This window comes from Lytechinus variegatus, chromosome 9 (genome assembly GCF_018143015.1).
Source record: "Lytechinus variegatus isolate NC3 chromosome 9, Lvar_3.0, whole genome shotgun sequence".
Lineage (NCBI taxonomy): Eukaryota > Metazoa > Echinodermata > Echinoidea > Temnopleuroida > Toxopneustidae > Lytechinus > Lytechinus variegatus.
The window spans coordinates 25440220-25453289 of NC_054748.1; the positions used below are offsets into that span (position 1 = coordinate 25440220).

Sequence of the window (13070 nt, forward strand, 5' to 3'; positions counted from 1 at the left end):
TTAAATTAACATTTACAAAATAAGTGAGCCTTCTAGAGCTTCTTGAATTGTAACGCAAAGCTTTGCAACCATCATAGAAGAATATCTTTCCAATTGATTGTATTGACCACAGAGTACAATTAGTCATGAAAGTGTACAATCAATTGCTAATGTTTGTTTTGCTAGCCTTGGTCCACAATGCACTAGTCTACAGGAAGTTGGGTAGCAACCAATTTCTAGCCAATTTTTGTTCACCACCAATTATTTCAAAGTTCTTTTCTTTCCCTTTATTATACAAACCAATCAATTTTTTGCATTAATATCATCTGTAATACCTTCATTTGTCTTCCAGGACATTTCCCAGACTGAGACATTAGGGGAGGAGAACAAGAGTCTTATCTGGACCCTGATGAAACAGGTCCGACCTGGAATGGACCTATCCCGCGTCGTCTTGCCAACCTTTGTCCTGGAACCCAGGTCGTTCCTAGACAAGCTCTCCGATTTCTACTTCCATGCGGACATCATCTCCAGGTGAGTGCCTAAGTGTGCAGTCAATTTCACTTTGATTGCCAACCTTTGTCCTGGAACCCAGGTCGTTCCTAGACAAACTCTCTGATTTCTATATCCATGCGGACATCATCTCCAGATGAGTGACCACCAAGCAGTCAATTTCAATGTGATTGCTATTTTCGTCTTGGAAACCAGGTCATTCATAAACAAATTATCTGATTTCTACTTCCTTGAATACATCATCTTCCGGTGAGTGCCTAAATGTGCAATCAAATTCATTTTGATTGCCAACCTTTGTCCTGGAATCTAGGTCGTTCCTAGACAAGCTCTCTGATTACTATATCCATGCGGACATCATCTCCAGGTGAGTGCCTATGTGCAGTCAATTTCAGTTTGATTGCCAACCTTTGTCCTGGAACCTAGGTCGTTCCTAGACAAGTTATCTGATTTCTACCTCCATGAATACATCATCTTCAGGTGAGTATTCAAATGTGCAAAATCATTTTGATTGCTATTTTTGTCCTGGAATCCAGGTCATTCCTAGACAAATTATCTGATTTCTATATCTATGCGGTCATCCTCTCCAGGTGAGTGCCCAAATGTGCGATCAAATTCCGTTGGATTGAAAACAAATTTGATTGTCAACTACTTGGAACCATGCAATTTGAATCTTTATTTGGATCTTTCATGGTGAGTGTAACAAAGAACCAAAGTTAAAAAAAAATGTGGAATCAAATTCAGTTTGATAACTGAGAATGGCCTTTCATCAAAAGTTCCTTCCACTGCTTGCCACATTTTCTTAACCAGACAAAGTTTGTTGAAAGAGATACTGCGCATGCGATGAGATTTGGCCAATTTTACTACTTTAATTTCTTTTTTCTTTATCAGGGCTGTGCAAGAAGATGATGCCTTTTCAAGAATGAAAGAAGTAGTCAGATGGTATCTATCTGGATTCTACAAGAAACCAAAGGTATGTGCCATTCTCCTCCCTCTTAATTCTTATCCTCCTCCCTCTCCTCTTCTCTGTTTAAAGGAGGTATTCAGGAGTCAGCGTACTTACGTTCAGGTGGGGGGGGGCTGTAGGTGTGTTGAAAATATTTATTGGTTCAAACCACTTCCTCAAATTTGAACCAATTTTCATGAAATTCGGGACACAAATGAGACAAAATGATATTCATTTGTGAGTGATGAACTTTTTTTGCCTTGTCTAATTCTGGGGAAATAATGTACCCGATTTTAGAAAAATCCTTGAGCCATGCCTGCACATTGGTCTTTAAAAAAGATTATTTGCATGTGACAAAAATTGTGTTGCCATGGTAACTACGTATTATGGCCACAAACCTAGGAAAACTCATTGTGGATCAAACTATTTTCCGAGTTTTTTACCATAGCTTATGAAATTTTTCACAGATATCTTGGTGTAAAGAATGCTTTTGATGGTTTATATCAAATGGCCTTTTACAGTTCATGTACAGATGCTATTCCCCACCGATCAATAGGTTGAGGATGAATTCCACCATTTCGTATTCTTCTATTTCTTCTTTTCTCGCTCTGTTTAGGGTTTGAAGAAACCATATAATCCTATCATAGGTGAAACATTCCGTTGTTTATGGGAACATCCAAAGACTAAAACAAGGACATTCTACATCGCAGAACAGGTAAGTGCAAAATGAAATTTACCTCGCCAATACTGTGTAGTGCTGGGTGCATTCACACTTGCCTTAAAATCAGAAAATTGTTCTTCAGAGAATTCGAACAGGCCTTAAATCAATTGATTTGATTTTTTTTTCTATTAGAAAAGAATGGATATCATTGTACATGTAAATACAAAAATGTCAAATACACAAGCATAATAAAATAAGAGAAAGTTTCTTGCAAAGTCCTATAAGACCATGGCCTAAGTTAAAGAGAAATTCCAGTAGTTGCAGTAAATGCTGATTTCATGAGAAAGTCTGTAAAACCAGGCTTAATTGTCAGAATATCATCGAGGATCTAGATCTGGTACAGTTACATAAACTGAACTTTGTGAAATCTTGAAATCTACGCTGAAAAACGTTTACACTGAAGATCACCAACACAGATAGGCACACGTGGGACAGTGTATTATTATTGCTGGAATAAAGACCCGACGGAAGTGACCGAATCCGCGCTTATTTTGCTTATTTCTCAGCAATTACACAATTTATCCCAGAATCCTTTGGCACATATTTATTCATACAAACAGACACTTGGGTGGTCATTATATTAGATTCTGTAAAAAGTCATTTTGAGATCGTTACCACAACTGGAATTTATCTTTAAACCTGACGTCAAATAGTGATAATCTAGTATCCCAAGTATTAGTGCAACCCTATTTCTCATATTTTTTTTTACTTCCTTGATAATTTCAGGTATCCCATCATCCTCCAGTCACGGCATTCTACATCACGAACAGGAAAGAAGGCTTCTGCATCAGCGGAAGCATTCTCGCCAAGAGCAAGTTTTACGGGAACTCGGTCTGTGCCGTCATGGACGGGGTCGGGAAACTCATGCTACTAGGGCGGGGCGAGGATTATCTCATCACGATGCCGTATGCCAACTGTAAAGGTAAGATTAGATTGCCATATGGTCTTATCACCACTTGGTCTTCTCCGTTTTTTGTTAGCCCATTCAGGAAGAAAGTAAATATTTTATGGATTAAAGATAAAAGAATGTAGTTGCTGCAAACAATTATTTCATAAGAAAGTTTTTAAAATCAAGGTTAATCATTACCCTATTATCATAGAGCTAAATCTGATACATAAATATATCTTTGTGAAATCATGAAATCTTAGCTGAAAACTGACAAGACTTGTGATCATTAAAACAGAAAAGCACATGTGGGACAATGTATTAATATTGTTTGTAAAAAAAACCCTGACATTTGATGGAATTCCGTGTTTATTTTTCTCATTTCTCAGCAATTACAAATTTTCTTCCAAAGCCATTTGGCACATATTTATTTATTTACACATACACACTTGTGGGTGGCCATTAATTGAATTCTGTTATTCATTTACCACAACTGGCATTTCTCCATAACCCACTCGCATTTGATGTACAACTCTAAAACTCAAATGAAAGACAACAGAAGAAAATAGAATAAAAATCAACTCAAAACTGCATTGCTCTAAATGCAATATTATCTTATTAGTAAAAATATTAGAAAGATTTTAATGGAAATGCCCTAAATTGACAATGTGATAGAAACTAATGTAAAAAATTGCTTTTTTTAGTGACCAATTCTCCAAGCTATGTCTATCTATCACTATGTATTTCTAACATATAAACTTTAAAAAAGACAAAATTTAGCAAACTGAAATAAAGAATGAATGTAAACGTAATGACAAACCATACTTAGTCACTTGACATTTCCCCTCCCACCCCAACTGAGTATTTCACCAAGCATCTGTCTGATCACAACCTTCTCAAAATCTGGCTGATTTTAAAGCTGTTTGTACATATATAATAATGTGACCCTTTCTTAGGAACTAAAGCAAAAGCAATGAAAGTCTAGTGTGTATCGCTAATGGCAAGAAGGGATCACCAGTCATTTGTAAAGTTGCCTGTGACTTGTGTACAGTTTTATGAAACACCCACCAGGTCAAAATGCATATTTATTTGATAATTCATGTACTGTTTGCAGGTATTCTTTATGGCACACTGACAATGGAGTATGGAGGCAAAGTGACTCTGGAATGTGAGAAGACTGGATACAGAACTGAAATTGAATTCAAGCTCAAGGTACGTTTTTTTTTTAATCCATGATTTTATTTTAAATACTCCTCACTTGGAAAGTGTTAAATGGTTTGACACCAAGATATCTACAAGACCTTGTCATGCCTTATTCACCAGCTTGTAGCCTGAGATCATCACACCAGCAACTTCCTAAGACTCCCAAGACACGTGTAGCATATGTTGCTCGGGCTTTCTCTGCGTCGGCACCTTCTCTCTGGAATAATTTAAGAATTATACCATCACTGGAGACCTTCAAATCTAAACTGAAGTATGTTCTTTTCTGACAGTATCAGTTATTGGCACTTTGACACTCATCCAAACTTTCTCGTACTTTCTTTTCTTGTGCGCCTCAGAATAGAATATTTCTAGATAGATGGCGATATATAAATGCCTATTATTATCATTATAATTTTTTTGTAATATTTTATAGTTTTTATAGGAAACAGATTCTGGAAAGAAAAAAATGTGACATGAATCCAACCTCTAGGTAGCCAGAAGCTCTCGGTCTGTGTAGAGCCAGCCACAGTACATGGTGAATCTAGTCTCACTACTTTAGACTCTGCATTGTGTGTGATGCGAATTGCAAAAACAAAAGGGTCTGTGTGTGCAGACTAGATTATCAGCACCAAGCTGACAAACCTGTTATAAACCAGATTATTTATCTTTTAAAAATCATTTTCAGCCATTCTTGGGAGGTAGTGATTCATCGAATCAGATCAACGGGAAGATTAAATTTGGCAAGGAAACGTTAGCAACACTCAGCGGAAAATGGGTAAGTCTCTGGTTATTCATTGATGCCATCCATTTGTTTTGTAATATGATGTATCGTTCATTACGATGATGATCATCATGATCATCTCTAGCAGGAGTATGGTCACTGTTATCATCGGCGTTAGCAACAGAATCATCATTTTGTCACCATCACTATCAGAATCATCTCAATTTTTATTGTTCATCTTCATCACCATTTATCATGAATATCATGATCATCATCATCACCATTGATAAAATCATAAACTTCACATTTGTCATGGTTAATTATCAGCATTATCATCATCATGGTTATCATCATCATCATCACCATCATCATCACCATTAATAAAATCATAAACATCACAAGTGTCAATGTTAATTATCATCATCATTATCATCATCAACACCATCATCATATTCATCGTCATCTTCATCATCATCTTCATCATCATTATCATCATCTTCACCATTATCATCATCATTATCATCTTCATCATCATTATCATCATCATCATTATCACTATCATCATCATCATCTTTATCACTATCACCATTATCATCATTATCACTATCATTATCACCATCATTATCATCACCATTCTTGTAGAAGAGTTTTACTTGACTACCCTTTTTTTCAAAATGTTTTTGATATTTTTTTTTCATAGGATGAAGAAGTCTTCATCAAAGACAAGAGAACAGAGGTGAGTTCATCAGTTAGATTTTTTTTGAAATAATTTTAATTTTCTGTGTAGTAGATAGATTTTTCATGTCATTCATTTGATTCAATTCTTTTTAGAAACAAGATAAATTTACAGATCGTTTTACCGATGCATTAAAATCATGTATTTTGTTCTGCATCAATTGCTCATGCAGTATCAGTGCGTATCCCTAAACAGGATAGAAATCCGACGAATATCCCATAGGCTCCTGAACTAAATTTCTTATTGAATATGAGAGCATACAGTATTCAACAGTATAGTGTGCATGCGCGAATGCGTAAAATATGCAACGCGTACAACAATGAAAACAATTCGATGCGCAGGATAAGAGCACGACACTCAATGACGTCTCAATGAACTACATTCAAGTCGCAAATTTGATCTTCCAGAGAAGTGATGATGCCTTATTTATGTGATATGACTTGTTCAATCAAATTTCTCCCTCTTTTTTTTGGCGGGGGGGGGGGGGGGGATAGATGTTAATAATTATATTGGATGGCTTTATGTCATCAAAAATATTCCACTCGTTTGGGCCAATATTCCATGAATCGCAGATGAGTGGAATATTTGCCCAAAACTATTCCATTCTGAGCCATGCAATATAATATAGATATTCAAAGAACAATACATGTACATCAAAACAATACAGAGTAAAAAAAAAAATGATTAGGGAGGTAAAAGAAGCAAGGCTCCTAGTTAGGGCTCCATGTGCATTACAAAGTTACAAGCTCAAGTTGATTATTAGGAAGAAACATCATAAATTTGTGAAATTATGTAAAATGAAGTAAAATGAATGAAGTAACAAGTTTCCAAACACTTGAATTAATCAACTCTTACTACTCAAATTTATGACAATTTTCATTTTAGCAACCCACTTTCATAGTTAAAAAATTATGAATTTAGAATTATGAACTGTTTTGGGCAGTGACCAAAAATGTTTCTTTTCTGAAATAGAGGTATACTTTAAAAAACAAATTATTTAGAACTATTCAATTATACCATTTTTTTTCTTCACTATGTGTTTTTTAATGTACATATATAATTCCATATTATTCTTTGTAGTAAATGTGTTTTTTTACTGAACTGAAAATGTTTTTTCTGAAATTAATATACTATCTTTCTGAAATAAATAAAATGATTTTTTAAATAATTTCATTCAGAATTCTGAACTGTTCTGGGCAGTGACACCGGAAGTAAAGAACAGCAGGTTAAGAAGGTCAACGGTCATGTTTGATGAACAAGCAGAGAATGAATCAGAGAAGTGAGTATGAACTCTAATACGTGAATTTGTGTACAAATCTGATGCAAATAGAGTTTTTAGCCAAAATTCATAAATGTATCCTTATTTTTCCTTTTACTGATTGAAATCAATTAATTCCATCATATTTATGGTCCAAATAAAGTCCCTGACAATTTCCATTGGAAAAACAATAAAAAACAGAAAGTCAAAAAACAAAGAAATACATAAGAAATTTAGAAAACAATAAAATACATAAGAAAATAAATGTGATTTTGAAATTTTTTTGAAGTACATTTGATCAGATTCATATAAAGTGTGTACCAAAAATTAGCATATTAGGGGCATCATTTAGTTAATTAAAGCAAAATTTTGATTTTGTGCATAAATTAGCATAATTAATTAGCAATGACATTTTTCGCAGAATTTGATCTTGTAGTTTTGTAGATTGTGCCATTGGTAACGCGCGTGCCAAGTTTCGTCGCGATCGACGGCCGAGATCATAAGGTGGGGCTGAATCAGCCCCCCCCCCAGTCTTCTTAGGCATCGAATAAGCCCAGTCTATTTAGGGTTAACTAGTTTAGGGTTAACTAGTTGTATAATGTAGTAATAGTTTTTGAATTGGTTGCAGGTGTGGTTAAAGTAGTGGTAGTGGCAGTGGTGGCACGAGTAGTGGTAATTGTTGTAGTGTTAGTAGTGTGCCAGAGTTGTAGTAATTATTATTGTGGTGGTGGTGGTAATAGTACCGTAAGGGCACTAGTATTCAACCCGTTTGGAGAGTTTCCTCAAATATAGAGAAATATAGAAATCACCTGAATTTCAAACCCGTCTTATTTTCAAGAGCAAATACTGGTTATTCTTTTTCCATTATTTTTTCTTCAACCAGTCGACTGTGTGCGCGGGCGATCAAATTATACGGCGACGGTTTTTGGCACTAGTATTCAATCCGCCGGCACTAGTATTCAACCTAGCGATGAAAGATGGCCCTGTCATTCCAGCTGCACTGGTCCCATCCGACTATGGACTAGACCATTTGAGATGAGAGCAAACGGAATCAATCAAAGCTAGAGACTTATATAGATCTAGATCTAATTTAGCAATCTAAACCCTTTTGAGATTTGCTTTCTATCCTCACTAGGTTGAATACTAGTGCCTTTCAGTGCAAAAGGTCATCGCCGTATAATTTGATCCTTATGCGCATATAGTTGACAGATTGATAAAGAAAATACCGACAAAAGATTACCCTGGAAATAACAAAGATTTTAAATTAAGATAGATTCCATATTTCTAAATATTTTGGGGAATATGTCAAAATCTTTGAATTGTGCCGGGTTGAATACTAGTTCCCATACGGTATTAGTAGTAGAACAAGAATAGTAGAATTAGTAGTAGAATTAATTTATTACAGAACGAAGGAGAAGAAACAGGTCGGATGAGAGGGAGTAAGAGGAAAAGAAAGGAGGATAAGGGGAGAGGGAAGGAGAAAGAAAGAAGGAGAAAATGGAAAGGAAGAGAAGAAAGAGAAATAGGAAGAATAAGAAAAGAAGGGGTAAAATAATGTAAAAGTCACTATAAATGATAGTGATTGTAATTAGTTTGTAATTGTATAATCACTTCACATGGATGGCCGGTTTGATTTTAGGTTATGGCGGCACGTGACGGCTGCACTCGGCAAAGGAGACGTCCACGACGCCACCAAGGAGAAGTTCATTTTGGAAGAACAGCAGAGGAATGGTCACAAGGAAAGGAAGATTAAGATGGTTGAATGGGTACCAAAGCTCTTTGAAAGAGACGACATCACCGGTGATTGGATCTATAAACATATGGAGTAAGTCGAGACAATGTGCCCCCTATTTGTGGTTTGTTTCAAGAACTTTTTTTTTTATATGTATGTTTTGTTGATTTTCATGATTACAAAGAAAACATCACATAATTACTGTTGGCAAAAAAGAAAAACAATAAAGAAAATATAACAAACTAATAAGAATAATATCAATAAGATATAAAGCAGTATATTTTTGTGCAATGAAGAGAACATTTGGTAATTACAAAAACATGTTTGCATGTCATATTAAATATCTTAACAACTTCATTAAAGATAAATGAAAGTAGTTGCATTAAAAACTGATTTCACAAGAAAGTGTGTGAAACCAAACTTAATTGTCACTATATCTTCATGGATCTTGATCTGGTACAGTTACATAAACTGAGCTTTTTGAAATCTTGAAATCTATGCTGAAAATGTTCACACTGAAGATCACTAACACAGAAAAGCGCACGTGGGACAGTGTATTGTTATTGCTTTGAATGTCCGCCCGACACTTGACCCGAATCTTTTGCTTATTTGCTAATTTCCCAGCAATTTCTTCCAGAATCCTTCGGCACATATTTTTTGTTTATACAAACAGACACTTTGGTGGTCATTTCATTGGATTCTGTACGAACTCATCTTGAAATCATTACCACAACTGGAATTTATCTTTAATGGTACAGAACGCTACAAGTCCTGTAAATGTGCAGAAGTATTCATTCTAAACATGGAATTCACAAAGGTGGATTTATTTATTTATAACTGATACTTATCAAAGTTTGTGGCATAGGTGTGCTTCAAGTCCACTGAAGATGGTTATACACTAGTAACTGAATTTGCCTAACCTAGGCAAATGAATTTGATCATTATATCAGAGCTGCCAAGTAGTATGGATTTTCAGTATTTAGTACTAAAAAATGAGAAGAATACTGATGGTTTCATGCAAAATACTGATTTCTTAAGTTGCAGTTTTATGCGTTGTCCTATGTATTTCTTTGAAAATACTGATTTCCTCACCAAAATACTGATTTTCAGCTTTTATAATACTGAAATATTCTTGTTCAGGTTGGCAGCTCTGTTATATTAATTTCCAATGTTTTATTTTCAGTACGAGACCATGGGATATCTTGAATGACATTGAGCAGTTTGAAGTGGATGGCGTGATACAGACGAGAACCAGACATAGAACACAGATTGTTAGGACCACTAGTATCGTGAGCTTACCGAACAGACGCAATGGACCAACAGAACAAAGACTGAAGGTAGGGCTGCTAAGGCCCAGATGGGCTACTAAGGCCCGTATTCTGAACTCAGGTTTAAATTACAACCCTGTATGGAGAGCCAATTGGAGCATAAATTCCTAACAGTACACATTCAAATTATTCACTCATATGGCACCCAAATCGTTCATAATTGTCTGGGAATGATAACTGGGCCACGTCTTACAAAGAGTTGCGATGGATCTGATCATAGAGTTACTTCATTATAAAAGTAAAAGGAAACAAAATACTCAACATAGGAAATATACTACATTAAAAGAATTTTGAACTTTTGGCTCCCCATATTTTAGTACAGAGTTAGACCGTGGTCTTAGTTAAACCTTACTTTAGAATATGTTCTTATATGCTGCTGGTCATTGAGGAAAAAAACTGAATAGAATAGACCTTTTTTTTAGTTTGTATCCACTTGGTCTAAAAGCAGTTGGTCTAACTCTCTGATCATCACATGAGGTAAACCCATTGGCCCGTATTCTGAAGTCAGGTATATTTAGACTCAGCTTTAAAGTTGTGGTTTAACTATGGACAGCCAATAGTTGCATAAATCTCTAACAATATAATATAAATGTATTGGCTCATTTTTCGCTCAAATCATTCTTAACTGTTTCGGAAAGTTATATAAGATAACTTTCTTCACCATTCATGAGTTAGGAAAGAGCACAATGAGCATAAGAAACATGTAATGTAAGGAAAATTTTGACATATTTGGCTTCCCATAATTTTAGCACAGAATTAGACCACGGTCTAAGTTAAACCCAACTTCAGAATACAGGCCATTTAGTGTACTATCAGTTGTTTTGATTGCTGTTTGTCTAACCATCAAATGTACTAATACTTTATTGGGTCTACTGTCATGCAGTCTGATGCCTAGTTGGTCTAATTTCCATTTCATCTACTATACTTCTCCTTTAATATAGAGCTGCCAATTAGTAGGATTTCAGCCTATTTAGTAGGGTTTTTAAGGGGAAATGACACGAAACATGATCCCCCCCTTTTTTTTTTTTTTTTTCCTTCTTTTTTTTTCTTTTTGGGCATGCTTTCCAAAATTCTAAGGAAAAATGTGACTTGAAGTTAGGAAGTATGACAAAAAGAAATAAGGAATGGGATTTTTTTCACAATTATGACTGTTAGAGCTCTCTCTTTAAATTTTTGTCTACATAGTCCCACAAATTCTCCCATGGGCTATATGAATAAAAGTTATCACTTCTTTTTTCTTTCTTTTTTTTCCTTATTTTAGCGGAATGCTTCTCTGAAGCACGCCCATAACAAGAAGAAGCAGGGACGATCACGCATCGGTAGTGGGTCGCCGGACCCAGCGAGCGGAGAAAGCGATGATTCATCCATCGAAAATTCAGATGTAACAGACGACATTGAAGGTAAAAAAAAGTTACCACTTCTTACATTTGTTCCCAGTTTTTTTTTTTGTGGAAATTCACATGAAACACCTTTTAAGCGTCCTCTCCCCAAATGTTTTTTTTCATATCCTGATTTTCTTATCTAATTAAAAGAAACGTAATCTTTAGCTCAACCCTAACATGAATCTTTTAGATTTCATTTTTCACAAAACACGTTTCTATTGATGTAATTTTACTTGTAATCTTTAACTCAACCCTAACATGTATCTTTTATACTTCAACTTTCACAAGCATGATTTCTATTGATGTAACTTTACTTGAATTTACGTGAATTTTTACCTTTTAATTGAACTTTAAAAATCAATATTTTTTAGATTTAGTGAAGCTAAACATGAGCTATGATTTTTGATCTTTTGTCTTAAGTTTTCAGTCAGGAGTTAGATAATAGTGTGTCCTCTGTAGTCTGGGTTGATGAAATCGTTCGAATTGGATGAGGAATTGAAACTTTGAAAATTAATTCTCTTTAGATTTACTGAACTTTATTTTCTGATCTTTTATCTCCCTAAAATTCTAGATGAAAGTCGGGTTATAGTGTGCCTCTTGAAGTTGGGGTTCAGTCATTGGTGTAATCTGGCAATGAATTGAAAACTTTGAAAATGAATGTACAGTCCGAACTCTCTTATCCGGACACGTTGGGACCAGCACCAATCGGGATAAGGGATTTATCCGGATCTGGGAGACCCAATATTAAATACACGCAGCTGCGCTGCCGGCTGCCTCCCCAGGCCACCGGCGGTAGCTACACTTTTGTGGTGGGCGTACGGTAAAGACAATACTCACTGCAGAGTCAGTGCAAATTATAGGCATTGTTTTTATGGAAATTAAATCGATCGATGGCCAAAACTCATGGATAATTTACCTGCTAAAATGACTGAGGTATACATCGAGCATACCTCGAAAGAAAGAGAATGACTCGATGAAACCAAGTTTTAAGATTAGTTCATCGCAGCGGGTATCGCAGCTTCGCGATGTCAGACATTGTTACACTGACTGTAGGCTCAAACATGAAAGATGGCGCTGTCCGTATTGAGGCCTAAAATTAGCTAGCAAGACATGTGTTGATTTTTCCCGTGAAGCAAAAATAGAAACGTGATGAGATGTTTGCGCTGCACCCTGATTTACTGGAAATTATCATTCCTAAAGTTCTTTGGTGATATGGGTGAGATATTTTCGTGAAAAATATGTTTGGTGTAGGGTGACTATGTTGGAAATATATATAATCAAAGTGAGTTTACGTATAGGATTGAGTTTAGATTGAAATCTCATTTCCTCACGTACCGGTACTAGATTATCTAAAAAAAAAAAATTTAAATCTTGGCAAGTGTGCGTCCGGATAATAGAGAGATCCGGATAAGGGGAGGCCGAATAAGAGAGGTCGGACTGTACTTGAATCTTATCATGAACTTTTTTTCTGATCCTTTGTCTACTCAAGAGTCCAGTCATAAGTTGGGTAACACAGCGCCCGCAGAAGTGCAAATGGAGGACTTCATTCGCCTGATTAGACAATGAATTGAAACTTTAAAAATCTTAATATTTACTGAAACTCAACAGAGTCCAGCCAGTAGTCTGGAAGTAGAGCACCCTCTGGAGTGCAGGTTGAAGACATCATCGGTT

The 13070-nt window shown here is 35.6% G+C and overlaps 1 protein-coding gene across 1 annotated transcript in view; it reads left to right on the plus strand.

Annotated features, from left to right (window-relative positions):
- Positions 1–13070, plus strand: part of LOC121421539 (oxysterol-binding protein-related protein 8-like) — a 39871-nt gene that overhangs the window by 24585 nt on the left and 2216 nt on the right. Inside the window, exons 7-17 of the mRNA XM_041616283.1 lie at positions 332–510; positions 1378–1459; positions 2049–2147; positions 2880–3075; positions 4154–4251; positions 4928–5017; positions 5664–5699; positions 6878–6978; positions 8597–8782; positions 9873–10026; positions 11279–11417. Of these exons, the coding sequence (XP_041472217.1) occupies positions 332–510; positions 1378–1459; positions 2049–2147; positions 2880–3075; positions 4154–4251; positions 4928–5017; positions 5664–5699; positions 6878–6978; positions 8597–8782; positions 9873–10026; positions 11279–11417 (1360 nt within the window). The remainder of the gene's footprint in view (positions 1–331; positions 511–1377; positions 1460–2048; positions 2148–2879; positions 3076–4153; positions 4252–4927; positions 5018–5663; positions 5700–6877; positions 6979–8596; positions 8783–9872; positions 10027–11278; positions 11418–13070) is intronic.